Raw genomic sequence first — 18282 nt, 5'->3', positions numbered from 1 at the left:
CATATCATTGTATTGAAATTACCTGTTTGTTCGATGCCTTTCTAGACTCTAAGCTCCCTGAGGGTGAGGACTCACCAGGCTTTATCCAGAAACATATTCCTTTTCTTCAAATCTTGCTGCTGCTTGCCTCCTAATCAGCACTTCTTATAGGAAAGCAATTTTCTTCTTCAGTTATTTCAAGCACATAACATCTTATAACATTGCCTGCTTGTTTCACTGAGCTCTGAGAAATGCAGGATGTGCATTACACTGGAGCATTGGATTCTAACGCATCGTGCCAGCTGGTCCACTCCAGCGGTCCCCCTCTCGGTGCCCTGTAACTCCCCTCCCCAACAGGGAGAAACTGGCTCCTGTTATGCCATCCATTTACTTATTCAATCAGTCCGAATAGCATGTATCACAGTTTCAGAAGTATCAATTTATTGTCTAAACAGATTATTGGGCATTGTATATGTAACACATATTATGCATATATATAGTCAAAAAAGGAAAGAGTTCAAATTCAAAAAGTAAATCTGGGAAAACAGAGTTTTGAATGTGAGTTGAACAACACAACACCATGCCCCAAACAAAACTGTCAGAAAATTCATGGACATTTAAATTTCTTATTTACCATAGGTGGCTAGTGTTAGTGCTTTTCATTTTGATTTAGATCCATAATTATCTGGCAAACAACACTTGCTCTAAATAGCAGTCTTCGTATAACACTGAAGTGGAGTTTAATGGGCTGTTGCTTCCATGGTGAATGTCTCCAATTTCTGTTCTGCCATTTCCTTTGGAACATACCCTGGTCAGATTTTCACTTCCTGTTACTTTGCCAGAACCACTTCTGTCAAGGAAACCAGTGACTTCCACTGGTGCTAAATCCAGTGGTGAATTCTCAGGCTCTGTCTGACTCGACCTCTCAGTGGCATTCAATGTAGATGATCGCTCCCTTCTACTTGAACACTTTCTGCACTTGCCTCCAGATACTGTGCTCTTCTGGTTTTCCTCCTGGTTCTTCTCGGCCCCTTTTGCTGGGTTTTCCATACCTCTTTGAACTCTAAATGTTAGTATATAAGAGGGACCACTTCTCTTTTCTGTCTGTACTGCCTGTAAGTGATCCCACCCAGACTCATAGCTTCTGGTGATAGCCACATACTGGTGACATCCAAAGTTATTTTTCTGGCCCAGACCTTCCCCCTGAGCCTTTCCCTTTTCCCTCACTTATCTTGCTCCTAATCAGTACCTTCACTTGGATATTTACTACATATTTCACAATTAGCAGGTTTTAAAGTGACTTGTGTGTCTTCTCCCATCAAATCTACTTCTCCCTTAGTCTTCCCCATCTCAGTGAATGGCAGTCCTATTCTCCTAGCTGCTTAGTCAGACCCTTGATTCTTCTCCCATCTATACTGTCAGATTATGAGGTCATCTCTATCCAAAAACACTGTCAAAGTCTATCCAAGATCGTGCTATTTCTTACCACTTCTACTGCTACTTCTGTTTCCTGGCCACTCTTGTCTCTCATCTGGAATGCTCAGTAGCCTCCTAATTGGCTGCTGCTTCCCCTGCTCCCTGGCACTTAATCTTTCATAGAGCAGATGACCCTATTGAAGTATACACTACATCATCCCTCACTTCTGCTCAAGACCTTCCAGAAACTTCTAATATCAGAGTAACAGCTAAAGCCTTTGTAATGGTGTGCAAGGTTTTATAGCACTACTTCTCAGTCCGTCTGCCATAAAGAAGCAGTTTGGCTTGTTTTAATTTCTCATTTGAAGTGGACTGATACTTTACAAAAGCATGATAAAATGAGTTACATAGGAGCTTCCACTCTGGTCATGGTGAACTAACTGGTATCAGATTAGCTCTCCCACTATAAACAGCTAGAAAACTGGTCTGAACCAGTAAGTAGCATAGAACTGATTCCTGAGGGAAGGGAAGCAAACGAGAGAGGCCTCTGATTGCCCAGGCTTTCTGCTGGGAGGCATTTGCCAAACTCCAGGGCGGGATACAAGCGGAGCAAGGCAATCTTGCTGAGAATGAGAAGGTAGAGTTTGGAGTTTGGGGAGGCTGGAATTTGCACAGCAGAACACCAGAGAGGATGAAGTGTGCAGAGAAAGAACTCCGAAGAGAACTCCCTTGAGTCTTTAGCTGAAAACTAAGCTGTATTTGCATAGAATGAGATTTCACGAGACCAGCAAAGAACAACTACCAGGGAAAGAACAACTCCTGGGGATTTGAAAATGGAACAGCTCCCTGAGCTCGCACATGTTGTTTGAGTTTCAGCCAGCCAGAGTAGAGAGACATCATTGAACACTTGAGGCATTCAGTGAAGACCCCAGAAAAACCACATGTTAGGGGCTGGGTGAAAATAGCCCTAAATAAAAGTTATTCTCAATCCACACAAATGAAGCTTAAAGAGAAGCCTCAAAAGGATCACACTGTCCACAGGTAAATTAACTGATTGCCACATTCTTAAGAGGAAGACAACAAAATCCAGACATTCAATGACATGGTACTCAGAATTTGTACCATCTGGTAAAAGAATTAGAAGACATAGGAGGAAGCACAAAAGTATGACCTGTAACCAGGAGAAAACTAGTTTATATAAACAGTGCCAGAAATAACAGACATGATATAATTAGCAGACACGGACTTTAAAGCAACCATGATAAATATCAAAAATACAAAGGAAAAAAATTAAAATAAAAAATATAAAGGAAAATATGAACATAATCAGGAGGAAACATGAGAAAAAAGAACCAAGTGTAAATGTAATTAGAACTTTCTGCATATAGAGTCTACTTCCATAAAAAAATTTTTAAGTAAAAAAATGGAACTTCTAAAGTTTAAAGGGATAATACCTGAAATGAAAAATTAAATGGTTGGATCTAACAGTAGATCAGAAGTTGCAGAAAAGAGTTCATTGAACTTAAAGACATAGCAATACAAACTATGCACAGTGAAGCACAGACAGAAGAATGGCTGAAAAATGTACAGAGCCTCAGTGACCTGTGGGACAATGTCACAGTATAACAGAGGAGGAAGAGAAGAATTATTCAAGAAAATAATTTCTTCCAAATTTCCAAATAAATTTTTACATATTTAATGAAAACTACAAACCCACAGGTACAAGGAGCTCAGCATACTATACGCAGGATAAACACAGAGAAAACCATACCAAGGCACATCAGAATCAACTTCTAAAAGCTAGTGGTAAGAGAAAATACTGAAAACAGCTAGAGAGAAAAATTCGTGTTACACACGGGGAAACAAGGATACGATTTTCCAATGACTTCTCATTAAAAGCCATGCAAGCTGGAAGATGGAATGATGTCTGAAAGTGCTAAGAGAATTTTGTTTTATTCTCCCTAAAATACAAAAATTTCCTATCTTTGTCCACTGAAAAGGCCTGGAAGCAGTGACAACCCAGAAACAGTGAGCACCCTAGTACCGTGATTGTGGCCTCCGAATACTCTTTCTCAGTAAAGGAAACCTGAGATCCTTGGAAGAATGGCTGATTGCAAGTGTGAAGCAGGATGTATACAAGATGAGACTGGGACATCTCATTGTGCAGACAAGGAAGCTCTAATGGACATGTCAGAAGAACACAAGAGCCTGCTTCCAGGGGCTCCCACTGGCCAAAGGTTAGGACAATTTGAATCCCAAAAAGATGATTGCAATGGATTGAAGCACATCAGAAACATAAAAATCTATGAGTTCATAATGATACTAAAAAAAAAACAAACTGCTAGGGCACTAACTTGTTTTTCTGTTTTTGTCATTGTTAAATAATAAGAAATATTAACCATTTGTTTTACCTTTCCTGAATGAGCAGTGTTTCACAATAAGCAAAGAGGCGAAATTAATAAGCAGAAAAGATGATAAAATTGGAAAATCAACATTTTGCAACCCCTCATGAAATAGAGAATCTAGGCAAGAATCATCAGTACATGCTAAAACTATTAGGTGAAAAGTTGATCGGGGAATAATGGAGAGATGAAACCAAGAATATCTGAATCTACTAATCAGTATTTACCTTCCATTCCATTATGTGCCTTCTACTCCATTTATAAGCACACCATATTACTTATGATGGATTCTAGACCCTTCCCAAAGCAAAAACTTTAGTCAGGCTTCAAGCTCTGACCCCACGGGGACTAGAGAAATGAATTAAATGACAACACAGGAAACAATCAATCAGATCCAAAATGTAGGATATGCTACAAGATAACCTGTTTTCTTCACAAATGAATGACATGAAAGAAACAGGAAAAAGGAAGAACTGTTATAGATTAAAAACAGAAGCGTAATATCATATACAAACATATCAACCAAATGCAAAGTGCAGACCTGTTTGTATCTTGACTTTAAAAGGATATTTTTTAAGATTTGAGGAAATTATTCAGATGGACTAAGATATTAAAGAATTTCTGTTTATTTTTTAGGTGTAATAATGGTGTTGAGCTTGTATAAATTTCTTCTCTGATAGACGTACAGGCTCAGGTATTCCCAGGTGTAATAATAAATTATCTAGGATTGCTCTGGCCACCTCCTCCTGCACAAAAGTTGGAAGAAGGAAGAATAAATTAAACAAGTTGACAGAATGTTGATTTTCGTTGAATTCTGGTGATGAGTACATGAAGGGTAGTCTTTAGATTATTCTTTTTCTGTTTTGTGCAATATTTTAACATTTCTGTGGTAAAAAGTTAAAAAAAAAAGGTCATGTGCTTAAGGGCCTTCCGTGTATCTGTAAGAGAGTCTCACTCAGATTGTGTGCAACATTGTCTTACAATTATATACAATTTTAACAATTTTAATTTTAATTTAATTTTGGTTTAAATGCCAATTTTATGAGAGAAAATAGAAAGATGCTAAAGACAATGTCCTTATAGAATAAAAAGGTTTAACCGGTGTCATGAGGTAACTCTGAAAACTCTTGCATGTAGACAAAAGCTATAGAAACACTAGGGGGCCATTTAGTGCTTAAATGGACCCACTCAATTTTCCTGCCAGGAGGCGTTCCCTAAAAGATGCATTCATCACAGAGCCCAGAACCTGGACAAAGTTCGGCAAGGCTCCTTGGCGACCCTTCCTTGGTTTCTCCTTCTTAAGGGCTGTAGTGTAGTCGGCCAGAGCCATCTCCTAGGGGACTGCTTTTGTTTAAAGGATTTGTGAGGTGTATTCCCTGTGGTCTAACACCATATTCCATTGTGCATTGTGGTTTTTATTGTTTTCCGTATCATAATTTATTATTTTTTTTCTATTTTTCTTTGAAGTTTGCCCATTTTAATCCATGTTCATTTCTCGCCCTGTGTGTGTCTGTGTCACGCTTGCTGTCTTTGCCTCCGTTGTTCCTAGGTTACAGTATAGCCAGGAGATACCCAGTCACTTGGCTGATGAGCATGCGCTGATAGCCTCCTATGTGGCCCGTCTGCAGCACTGCACACGGTCAGTGGTAGAGTAGCAGCAGCAGGCGGGTGGCCAAGGGCTGATCAAAGGGCGGGAGAGCTCTGTTACCCGGGGTTGCCAGCTGGAAAAAGCTGTGCATGTGGGGTTTTTCTTGAGAAGCTACCAGCTGTGTTTGGCAGAGTTTAAATAATTGCTAAAGCATTAGCTTCTAAAAGAGAAGGAGCCTTGCCAAGCTTGGGCACTTACCTAAACATATAGTCAGAAATTCTTTAAAGTGGAGTTCCCTTCCTTCAGATGACAATTAAAGAGTGTATGACCCTCAGAGAGGTGTGTGGTCCCAAAGATGTGCATTCGCAGAGGTATTTGATGCAGCCTCTTACTGTTCATTCTTGCCTAAATAATGAAATCTTTCAATCAACATTCAAGGTTTAGGGTTGATCAACATATTGTCTAATCTGGGGGTTTTGACACCATCACCTTGTTACATCTTTGTATGCTGCATCGTCATCTGTTCCCCAAAATCAATCATTATTAATTATTTAAACCAATGATTTTCAAAAGTCGTATTGGGTCATTGTCACCTGAGGGACTTTTTCCAAACTATATATACCCTCTCATATTATAATAATTATATGTATTGTAATAGCTCCTCATACCTCTTTCCCTGGAAACTACTGTAGTGGTGTCTCACTGTTAATATGGGAATATGACTGATCCCTCAGTGGATTAGGATGGAAAAACATTTGATAACAACTAACTATAGCAAAGTTAATCTTTTAAAAGAGTTAATACTAAGCAAAGTGCCATTCAGGCAGACCCAAAGCCACCTGCCCAGTCCATGCCCACACCCACTACCATTTTGCAAGGAGAGTGGCAGGTCAAGTTTAAATAACCTAAAGCCATCTGACCCCTCTACATAGCAATAAAGAAGAGTCTCTATGCCCAAGAACCTGATATTATTGAAAACAATTAATTATAAACAAAAAACAAGAGAGAATGGAACCTTAAATTTTGATCTTAGTTTTGCCCTTAACATGCCATGGCTCCACAGGAAACCCTTATTCCTAATGATAACAGAAAAATGAATTAACAATCTATCTATATATGTGTGTATATGAAAAGGACTGTTTTAAGTATTATATACATCATAGCGTGCCCCATACTTTTCCCAGTATGACCAAATAGCATTATTATTTTTAGGCATTTACCTATCTCTAAAGCCTTAGAGAGACTGTAGGGTTCTCCTGCCTCCCAGCTGTGTTCTATGGGCGGGGAGGCCTGATAATTGTGAGTTGTATCACGCAGAGTGTCTCCTCATCCAGCAGATGATTTCGAAGCACTCTGTCCAAGCCCCTCAGTCTCTAGGAAGAGCGTTGTCTCACTCCTAGCAGAACAGCTTATTTTTTATTGGTAAGGGCAATTGTCCAAGGGATTAAAAGTTTCCACGGTGAATATCGCAGCAGAATGTTGGTCAGAATACTACCTGATATTTCAGCCCAGGAAGATTTATGCTGGGAGGGTTTAGCTGGATCTCAGGTCTCATGGCTTAGGGATTAGGCTCGCTGAGCAAGAATTGGTGGCCAGGAGCCCTGGAAGAACATGAAGATTGGGTGAGTACTGCATCTCTTCTTGATTTAAGGTCTAAGGAACTGAGCTGCATACTTCCTCAAAGTCAGACATTTCCTGGCTAACTAATTCTGAAAATGAAAATCAGCTCAAGCAGAAGAATAAGGAACCTTTCTAATTTCCCTCATAGTTTTCACTGACATTAAAACCTCTCATCAACGTCAAGTTCTAGTTTCTGGCTGGAAAGTATAACCAGTTAAAGCAACTATGTCATCCGCACCCAGGTCTAAATGACAAACAGGGCTGACCCTCCCAGGGAGATGCGCTGTGGTGGGGAAAGGAGAGCTCTTTTGCACACAGGAACCTATTGTATTCTTTGCCAAAAAACAGAGGACAGCCACTTTCAGTCCCTCTTCTTAGGCTGCCACTCCCTCCATGATAGTGTCCACTTGTATTGTGAAATGTTCATTTTGTTGTCCATGCCCACACCCACCACCCATTTAAAAGATGAAGATAGTCCTCTTATTTCAGAGAAACATCTTTAAGGCACAAATATTACAGTTCAGCGCTGACCTTGGGGCCTTGACCCTAAAGTATTAAAGCCAACTTATGGTGGCATGTTCTTATTACGAGGTTATCTTTTGAGAAAATGATAACACATGCTAGAGACTGACATTTGCATACCTAAAATTATGTAGTGTTGAGAAGTGTCATTGGCAGGAGACTTACAGCACATTTTTTTTAAAAAATCCATTTTAGAAGAAAGACCAAGTTAAGCTAAACACAGAGACAGAAATACAGGAAGGTTTAAAAAAAAAAAAAACTAAGGAAAATATAGTTAATTTCATACAGGAAAAGTCCAGACAGATCTCTGTTAATTTAGCTTCATCCTTCCCAGATTCCCCTTAGTAATTATAATAAGATTTAATGAATATTGAACTCATGTCTTTAATTTTTTTCACATTTTTGTCATATTTCAGTATCTTGTCTTCCTGCTAAATCCCAATCAAGGGTTTTTGGAACTCCAAGAACCTAGAGCCAAAGTAGATGCAAGCCACGGCAGCCATCTCTGGTCAGTGAGTCATCATCACTCATGTCTTAAAGCATCTGCCAGACTTCAACACAGAGAAGTATATAGCCACAGTCCCAGTTAGTTTAGGTGTGCCCTGATGGGGCTAAACATAACATGCTAAATTAAAGGAGTAAATCATAATCAGCCAAAAGCTCCCTGTTAGCAGCACAGGTACACAACACTAGCCTACCACTCAAAAACCCTTCTTTCATCCAGGTGTGGCACCATCTGATATCGCACCTTAGTGGATCTTCACATTTTTAGAGTGCCAGAACTCTTGTTTAGAGTAAAGGACTAGGGGAGTGGTGGTGTAGCTCAGTGGCAGAGCACATGCTCAGCATGCACAAGGTCCAGGGTTCAATCTCCAGTACCTCCATTAAAAAAAAAAAGAAAAGAAAGTAACAGACCAAATAATTTCAGTCTAAGACGGGGCTGCAGTTGTGGAGCAAGCATGGTAAAAGAAGAGAAAGAGGCACTGAAAGGGAATGTTGGATACCAAGGAATCTTCTCCAACTCCACCCTCTATTGAACCTGCCCCAGCTTGAGTTCCTCAGTTCTGCTCAACCAGTGTTAAGTGTACTTTTCCTCAGCCCTCTGTTTTTCATGGTGCTTTAGTTTTCTCTCGGTCTTTTTGAATTCAAGACCTATATCTAAAAGTCATGAGGATTTTTTAAACGATTGAAAATCGTTCTCTCAGAATTTATAGATGCCCTGTCTTTTCTCAGCCCTTGCATTCAAAAAGAAGTTCCCCTCTGATGGTGTGGGAGCAACAGGGATATCTTTCTAAAGAGAAGTGATACGCATGGCCTCATCATTTCTCTAAATCCCTTGTGTCTCAGAAGACCAGTAGTATCTATGACCCAGGTCTCCATTTCTTTCGTCATCCTTCTTTTTCAGAAGCATTTCTCCCATCTGTGCTTTCTGAGAGAGAAGCAAGAGTAAGGGATGTTTATTAGACACCTGTTGAATTTTTATCTCCTTGGCAGTGTCCTGGACAGTCCGAGCCGACTGGACGAGGAACATCGGCTTATAGCTCGCTATGCTGCCCGGCTGGCTGCAGAGGCAGGAAACATGGTGAGTAAATAGAGGACTCCAGTGGACTAGCAGAAATTTGCATTACTTTAATATGCAATTGGTAAGGGAATGGTAAACATGAAACTCAGGACAGTAGATACCTCAGAGACAGGAGGAAGAGAATGGGTTTAGGGAAAGGACTGTAGTAGCCTTTAATTTTATCTTCAATATTGTCTTTCTTTAAAAAATGAATCAATAAAAGAAAGTCAAATAACCAGAATTTGGTTCTTTAAAAAAGATCAATAAAATTAATAAGCCCCTAGAAATCTTGATCAAGAAAAAAAGAGAGAAGAAGTGGAGAAAAGGGAACCTGCGTACACTGTTGGTGGGAATCTAAATTAGTACAGCCAGTATGGAAAACAGAATGAAGCTTCCTTAAAAAAACTAAAAATAGAACTACTGTATGATCCAGTAATTCCACTCCTGGGTATGTATCTGGAAAAAACGAAAACACTAATTTGAAAAGATGCATGCACCTCAGTGTTCATGTTAGCACTGTTTACAATAGCCAAGGCATGGAAGCAACCCAAGTGCCCATCAACAGACGATTGGATTAAGAAGATGTGGCATATATATATATATATATATATATATATATATATATATACACACACACACACACACACATACATACATACATACACAATGGAATATTATTAAGACATTAAAAAAAGAATGAAATATTGCCACTTGCAGAAACATGGATGGACCTAGAAACTATTATACTTAGTGAAATAAGTCAGAAAGACAAATACTATATGATATCACTTATATGTGGAATCTTAAAAAACAATACAAATAAATGTATAAACAAAACAGAAATAAACTCCCAGACATAGAAAACAAACTTGTGGTTATCAAAGGAGAGAGGGAAGTGGGGAGGGACAAATTAGATATATGGGATTAACGGATAGAAACTACTATACATAATAAAGTAGATAAGCAGTAAGGGTTTACTGTATAGCACAGAACATTATACCCATTATCTTGTAATAACATATAATGGAATATAATCTGCAAAAACTCTGAACCACTATACTATATACCTGAAACTAACACAGTATTGTACATCAAGTATACTTCAATTAAAAAAAGAAAAAAAGGAAAGAAACAAAACACAAATTACCAATATCAAGAATGAAAGAAGGGACATCGCTACAGATCCTGTAGACCTTATAAGGATGATGAAATACTATGAACAGCTCTTTGCCAATAAATTTGACAACCTAGATGAAATAGACAATTTGAAAGACACAAATAAACAAAAGCTGACATCAGAATAAATAGAAAATCTCAATAGTTTTAAAATCCTTTAAATAAATTGAATTCATAATTAACTTCAAAAACTCCAGGCTCAGATGGCTTAACTATTAAATACTATCATATACTTAAAGAGGAAATAGTAACAGTCTGGCACAAACTTTCAGAAAATAGAGAGAGAAGGAACACTTTCCAAATCATCAAGCCACTAAAACCCAATACCAAAACAATACAAGGACACTACAAGAAGAGAAAGTTGATGACCAAGTTCTACAATGAACATAGTTGTAAAAATCTTATCAAAATATCAGCAAATTGAATCCAGCAATATGTAAAAAGGATAATACTCCATGACCAAGTGAGATTTATCCTAGGAATGCAAATTTATTTAACACAGGAAAATCAGTCAGCGTAATTCACCACGTTAGCAATTTAATTAAGAAAATTGTAGTATTGCAGTAGATGCAAAAAAGGCATTTGACAAAATATAATACCCATTTTTGATAAAACTTCTCAATACTATAGAAGTTCTTTAACTTGATAAAGAACACCTACAAAAGACCTACAGCTAATAAAGACACTTAAAGATTAAATTTTGGAATATTTCCCTGTAATATTGAGAACAGGTCAGAGATGTTTAGTTCCACCACCTCTATTCAAAATTGTACACAAGGTCCCAGGCAGTGCAATGTGACAAAAAAAAATGGCTTAAATATTGGAAAGGAAGACGTAAAACTGTCATTATTTGCAGATGACATGATTGTATATAGGAAGTCCTAAGGAAAGTTCTGGAAGAACACTACTAGAACAGTTATATGACTTCATAACAGCGTGGCAGCATACAAAATCAATATGTAAAAATTTTTTTAACATTTTTTATTGAGTTATAGTCATTTTACAATGTTGTGTCAAATTCCGGTGTAGAGCACAATTTTTCAGCTATACATGAACATACATATATTGTCACATTTTTCTTTTGCTGTGAGATACCACAAGATCCTGCATATATTTCCCTGTGCTATACAGTATAATCTTGTTTATCTACTCTGCATTTTAAAATCCCAGTCTGTCCCTTTCCACCCCTTCCCCGTCGGCAACCCCAAGCTTGTACTCTGTGTCTATGAGTCTGTTTCTGTTTTGTATTTATGTTTTGGTTTTTTCTTTTTTTAGATTCCTCATATGAGTGATCTCACATAGTATTTTTCTCTCTCTCTATGGCTCACTTCACTCAGAATGACATTCTCCAGGAACATCCATGTTGCTGCAAATGCGTTATGTTGTCGGTTTTTGTGGCTGAATAGTAATCCATCATATAAATATACCACATCTTCTTTATTCAGTCATCTGTTGATGGACATTTAGGCTGTTTCCATGTCTTGGCTATTGTAAATAGTGCTGCTATGAACATTGGGGTGCAGGTGTCATTTTGAAGTAGGGTTCCTTCTGGATATATGCCAAGGAGCGGGATTCCTGGGTCATATGGTAAGTCTATTCCTAGTCTTTTGAGGAATCTCCATACTGTTTTGCACAGTGGCTTTCCTTGCTTCCCTCTCCCACTCTTAATGATTTAGATGTCTTCTTTTATAATTTTGTGTTTATTCTTTTTGTAATTCATGGCAGTTATCTCCTTTCTGGTTATGAGTTTCTCATTTTTGTAGCATCCTGCTTCTTTTCTATTTAGAGTAGACCTGTTAATATTTCTTTTAGCATGGGTTTAGTGTTGCTAAACTGTCTTAAGTTTTGCTTGTCTGTGAAGTTCTTTGTCTCTCCTTCTATTCTAAAGGATAGCCTTGCTGGATAGAGTATCCTAGGCTGCATCTTTTTTTCATTCGGGACTTTGATATCTTGCCACTCCCTTCTGGCCTGTAGTGTTTGTGTAGAGAAATCAGCTGAGAGCCTTATGGGGAGTTCCCTTGTAACTCACTCTTTGTTTTTCTCTTGCTGCCTTTAGGATTGTTTCTTTATCCTTGACTCTGGCCATCTTGATTATGGTATGTCTTGGTGTGGGTCTGTTTGGGTTCTTCCTGTTTGGGACCCTCTGAGCCTCCTGTACTTGGATATCTGATTCCTTTAGGTTTGGAAAGTTTTCAGTCATGATTTCTTCAAATACCTTTTCAATCCCCTTTGTTCTTTCTTCCCCTTCTAGAACCCCTATTATGCATAGATTGGCACACTTTGTATTATCCCATAGGTCCCTTATATTGTTTTCATTGTTTTTTATTTGTTTTTCTCTCAGCTGTTCTGATTGGGTGCTTTCTGTTGTCCTGTCTTCTAGGTCACTTATTCGTTCCTCTGCATTAGCTAGCCTGCTTTGTACGGCCTTTAGGTCAGCTCTCATCTCAGCAAATGAGTTTACTAATTCTACTTGGTTCTTCTTTATAGCTTCTATTTCATTTTTGACATATTTTATCTCTAAACACTTTCTTTTAGTTCCTTTAGTATTTTGATCCCTCCTTTTTTTGAAATCTTAATTTAGTAGGCCATCAATGTCTATTTCCTTGATCATACTTTCAGGGGATTTCTCTTGATCTTTTAATTGGGAGTGGTTCCTCTGCTTCTTCATGTTGCTTATATCTCTCTGGCACTGTGGCTTAAGGAGTATCAGTTACCTAGTTCTCCTGGAGACAGTGTGCTCTTAATGATTTTATCGAGAGGTCTTTGTGTCTTCGCCCTGTTTTGCGAACTCAGCTTGCTGTTTCCAGGGGCCCTCTGTTGGCGCCCTCGTCTGTGCTGCTCCCAGTGGCTGTCAGCTAGCAGATTGTGCCCCCTCCCAACACTGGGTCAGATGCTGAGCTCTTAACCCTGTGGGGGGGTGGGTCACTCCCCCTCCCGATGTCGCAGTCAGATGCTGCGCTTGGTGAGGCAGGTGGGCGGATCATGCCCCCTCCCAGCACTGTGGTCAGGTGCTGCATTCCTGCCAGGAAGGCGGGTGGCCGCCTGCCCTCTCTGGGTGCTGGTTGCTCTGCTGCTCTGTGCAGCTGCCCGCTCCGCCTCGGGTGGGCGCCCCGAAGGCGGGCTCGGGGAAGACTGCAGAATGGCTCCGCCCCTGCTCCATGCCAAATCTCAGCTCCTTATTTGTCTTGGCGGCGCTAGTTCTCTGCAGTGCCAGGGCAGAAAGATCCTATCTGCTTCGGGCTGTAAACAAGTCTCAGTCCTTCCTAGGAGGTTGCGGAGCCCCTGGGTGCAGATTCAGGTCTCGGCCCCGCCCCCGCCTGGGCACTGCGCACAGGAGGAGATGGCGGCTGTGGCTGCACCCCACCTCTCTTCTTGCGAGAAGCGCCAGTAATGGCTGCACAGGTCTGAGGAGACAAAGGCTACGGCGCCCTCCCCCCAGGGCGCACCAGCCGTGTTGCTTTGCTTTTTTCGCAATTTATGAGGGACCGAGGTTGTTCTGCTCTGTATCCCTTTCCAACCACAGTGCGCAGCACCCTGCAGTTCCCCGGGGCTGCCTCAGTGCAGCTGCCCCAGTCCTCTGCCTGGCTCGGGCAGCCTGGCCCAGCCCCAGCTGCAAGCTCGCATCTCGGGCTGGGTGTCGCAGGGACCCTTTGTGCCCATTTAACTCAGTTCTTTCGGTCAAGGGATGCTCGGGGCAGATCTGAGCCTCGGAGGCTCCCCCTCTTTCCCACTGGCCTCTCCGTTGGAGAAGGGAGACCGAGCGAATGAGCACCAGTCCTCCATTGCCACTCCCTCCCCTCAGGATCGGTCCTGCACTGTTTTGCTTTTTCTTCTTTCTGTTTTCCTTTTCTCCTACCAGATTTTTGGCATCTTTGTCTTTCAAAGAGGGTGATGTTCTGTCGGAGTTTGGCAGGTGCTCTGGTTGGCTAAGTAGGTCCGTAGATGTGAGTTTTGGTGTATTTGTGGGAGAGGGTGAGCTACAAGCGTCCTTCTATTCCACCATCTTGCTTCTCTCCCAATATGTAAAAATTGATTGTGTTTCTATCTACAAGCAGTGAACATTAGAAAATTAAATTTAGGAAAAATACTATTTACTATAACATTAAAAACTATCAAATACTTATGGATAAATTTAATGAAAGGTGTTCAAAACTGAGAACTATAAAATATTGCTAAGAGAAATGAAAGAAAACCTAATAAATGGAGAGGTGTGCCATATCCATGAATCGAAAGATTCAGTGTTATTAGATGGCAGATTTCCCCAAATTGATCTATAGATTCAATATCAATCAAAATCTCTACTTTATTTGCAGAAATGACCCAGCTGATTTTCAAATATATCTTTAAAAAACCAAAGAACTTAGAATAACCAAAACAGTCTTGGAAAAGAGCCTATTTGGAGAACTCAACCCTACTTAACATCAAGACCTACTCTAAAGTCACAGTAATCAAGAAAGAGTGGTGTTGGCAAAAGTATGCAAATCATCCACAAAACAGAGTCATAAGTTGAAATGACTTTTGACAAGGCACAAAAGTAATTAATTGGGAAAGGAAAATTTTTTTTAACAACTGCTGTTGGAACAACTGTTCATTTGTATGAAAAGAAAGAACCTCTACCCCTACCTCACACCATGTATAAAAATCAATTTGAAGTATATCATAAACTTAAACATAAAAGCTAAAACAATAAAGCTACTAAATGAAAATAGAAAAATATCTTGATGACCGTGGGGCCGGCATAGATTTCTTAGAGAAATTATAGGAATCAGAGACCGTTAGGTCCAGTATTGTTCTCTGTGCTCCAGAGAACAATACTAGAGTGAAATTAGACTGGACATACAGACCAGGTCTTGAAGGACCATATTCTACAAACACAACATATTAATTTTAGAAATATGTACCAATTTATATGTACTTTTTCATAGGGAAGTAGAGTTATAAAAGCTGCCTGTAGAGTCTTGCTTTGTTTCGCCCTCCAAGAATAATTTATTCCTTTGGGTTTGTCTAGACTTCAAAATCTTTTCCTTGAGAATCTAATATTGTCATATGTCTGACTCTATCAATGCTAAAGATTAGTGATATGGAACAGAGTAGGAAAAAAAAACCTGGGAAAAAGACAAGTTCTATTTAATTAGTTAAACCTTATACATGCCCTCAATCAGTCACAAACGTTCGAGTTATTCTAGAAATTAAAATTTATAAATAAAATTAATTAAATTTGTTGAAATGGGACAGCATTGTGGTTGGATTTTTAAAATTAAGTGTACTTAATGCCATTATATAGTCTTGTTGGTTTTACATAGTACTTTTAAAATTTTGTAAATAAAAGCTCCAAAGCCATTTTACCCTGAAAAGGAGATCCTAGTACTGCTTTACTGCAAAAAAGATAAGTCTGTTTACACCTGATAGTTTCTGATGCCAATTCTCTAATTCATGTGAAAATGATAATTGTTAGAATGGTCTTGAGACTAAATACTGATATGGTCTCTTTCATCTGCAGTCTATTTTCTAAAGTGTCATTATCTTATAAATATTGGGTCTCTCAGGAAGATTTCTTCTTGACTAGATTTCTGTTAAACAGAAAATTTCTAATCTGCTAATCTCCAACTGATATAAGTGCTTTGCATAAAGTGGGTGTAGTGCTCAAAAGAATTTATTTATAGCCTGTCAGATAGGCTTTGTATTGATTTTTTTTTTTTCAAAAACCTTCCACAGAGAAATATCATTAAATCATTTTAGCAGCTGGCATTACACCCTATAGCGTGGTCCAGCATCAGACCCTCATGTCTCCCCAGGTAGCAGACATGGCCACTGAAACCTCTTCAAGCTGACCTTCAAATCAAGAAATTGTAGGTTGTTTAGATAAGCCAGGAGTGCTAATTTGTTTCCCTGAAGTGCCTAAATTACTTTTTAGAAAAACTACAGTGTGTGACAAATCATAGTAATAACAGCAGATCTTAAAATTTTGCCACAAGCATCACTAGCATTTGATGTAATCAAGTGGTTTTTTGGGTTTTTTGTTTGTTTGTTTTTTCCTCTATGAAAAAATTGAAAACTCATTACGGACAACTTGAAAGGAAGGTGAAAGGAAAGGGAAACTGCTGTCCATTGTCATACTACCTAACATTTACACATTTTTGAAAAGAGATTGTTTTCACATAGCCCTGTCCCAGTCTTCAGCCTCATTGTCGAGTCAGCTGCTCCACCCCTGCACCAAGCCAGAAATAGCCTTATGGCTTCTTAGAATTGAAGATCAGCAGTATTTTCATGTGACGTTTTGCACACATTTAATGACTTAAAACCCCTATAAAGTAGTCATTGTCAAACTTGGCTACATACTATAATCATGTATGCAGCATTTTTAAAATATATAGATTCTTGGCTTTGCCTCAGACCTCCTGAATCAGAATCTCTGGCTTTAGCAGGGTCCATTGATTTTAATTTAAAAAAGAAAAAGAAAATTTCCAGGCTTTTGACTTACAGCTAGCTTGGGAACCACCACTCTAAATAACATTATTGGGTTTTTGAGAGAGAAATTAATAACCCATAGCCCTTCAGTTAGTCTAAGTGGGGTTGGGATGATGGGACAGCTTCCCCTGGGACACAACAAAAGTCTAGTTGATACTGGGCACATCTCTTTAGAACTCATCCTGCCAAGTTCATACAGATGGGAAGCTTCCAATCTCTTTTTAGGAGGCTCCACAGATGCATACTATCAGATTATAGTTTGCTGACCTTGTCAGCTTTCCTTGGTTTCATAACATGTGCCCAGCTTTACTCAGTGGGGTCTTGTTTCTTACCTTATATTTTTCAGATCTGTCTCCATCTCATTAAAGATGATGGAGCTCTGTGAGATTACCTAAACCTAAGAGAATACTCATGTACCAGAGGAAGGGATCCTCTTCACATTTCTTTCCAAAAATATTCCTATTTTACAGACCAAAAAATAAAGGTATATGGTAAAATAAAATAACTCAAGGTTTACATGGCAAGTAAGCAAAACTTAGGATTCCTAACTGGTCTACCTGCTTCCATCCTTATCCCACTACAGTAAATCCTCCACTTAGTAGCAGAAGCAGCGATTGTTTTTAATGAACTTTTAAATTATAGAACAGTTTTAGATTTATAGAAAAATTATGAAGCTAGAGCAGTTTCCTTATAACCATGTTCAGTTTCCCCTATTATTAACATCTTACCTTAACATGTTTATTGTAGTTAATAAGCCAATACCAATTCATTATTATTAACTAAAGTCTGTGCTTTATTCAGATTTTGTCAGTGTTTACCTAATATTTTTCTATCTTTTTTCTGTTCTGGGGTTCCAGGCAAGATACCACATTACATTTAGTTGTCATGATTCCATAGGCTCATCAGGGCTGTGACAGCTTCTCTGACTTTCCTTGTTTGTTTTAATTTATTGAAATACAGTTGATTTTTCAATACTGTGTTAGTTTCAAGTGTACAGGCATTTAAAACTAAAGAGATTCTTTAGAAATTTCCAGTGAAGTGCTACGGGGTTTCTGTTTGCTTGTCATCATATGAAGCAAAGTCCTTTCAGAGCTCACTTCCTCACCCATAATTTCCCCTGGTTCCACTCTTATAAGGAGCTATTAGCTTTAACTCCAGTTTTCAGGAATAGTAAATCTGTTATCTGTAGCAGGTTCAGTCTCAGGTAAGCCGTTTTTCTGAGATTTAACTCAGACTCTCACAAGACTCTAAATGGAATATAGAGAATTTGCTCAATTGGCTGCTGGTCCACTCTTCTCTGGAGGAAGAAAGATCACCTTTTTTTTTTTCTTTTAAATAAGAAAAATATTTGGTAATTTGATTAAAAAAAAAAAAAAGCCTGTCACTGAGATTTACTATGCTCTTTTACTCCTGTTTATTTAGGAAATTCCACATGAAAAGAATTACTTATTGCATCTTTAAGCTCTGGACAGGAAACAAGGTTTCTGCTTCATCGTAGATCATATTTGGGGCAGAACTGAGAATACAGAGTGAAGCATAGCCATCCCAGA

At 38.9% G+C, this 18282-nt stretch overlaps 1 protein-coding gene across 14 annotated transcripts in view; it reads left to right on the top strand.

Annotated features, from left to right (window-relative positions):
• The window catches only part of DTNB (dystrobrevin beta), a 214536-nt gene that overhangs the window by 151492 nt on the left and 44762 nt on the right, over window positions 1-18282 (top strand). For all 14 annotated transcript variants that reach the window (XR_004326183.1, XR_004326184.1, XR_004326185.1 and 11 more), the window contains exons 11-12: window positions 5347-5436; window positions 9022-9109. Coding sequence is in view for 11 of the 14 variants with exons in the window: in XM_032497159.1 (XP_032353050.1) it covers window positions 5347-5436; window positions 9022-9109 (178 nt within the window). In the remaining 3 variants the exon portion in view is untranslated. The remainder of the gene's footprint in view (window positions 1-5346; window positions 5437-9021; window positions 9110-18282) is intronic.

The sequence above is a fragment of the Camelus ferus genome, chromosome 15 (genome assembly GCF_009834535.1).
Source record: "Camelus ferus isolate YT-003-E chromosome 15, BCGSAC_Cfer_1.0, whole genome shotgun sequence".
Taxonomy (NCBI): Eukaryota; Metazoa; Chordata; class Mammalia; order Artiodactyla; family Camelidae; genus Camelus; species Camelus ferus.
The sequence above is the reverse complement of the archived record's forward strand: the minus strand, read 5'-3'. Positions and strand labels throughout refer to the sequence as shown.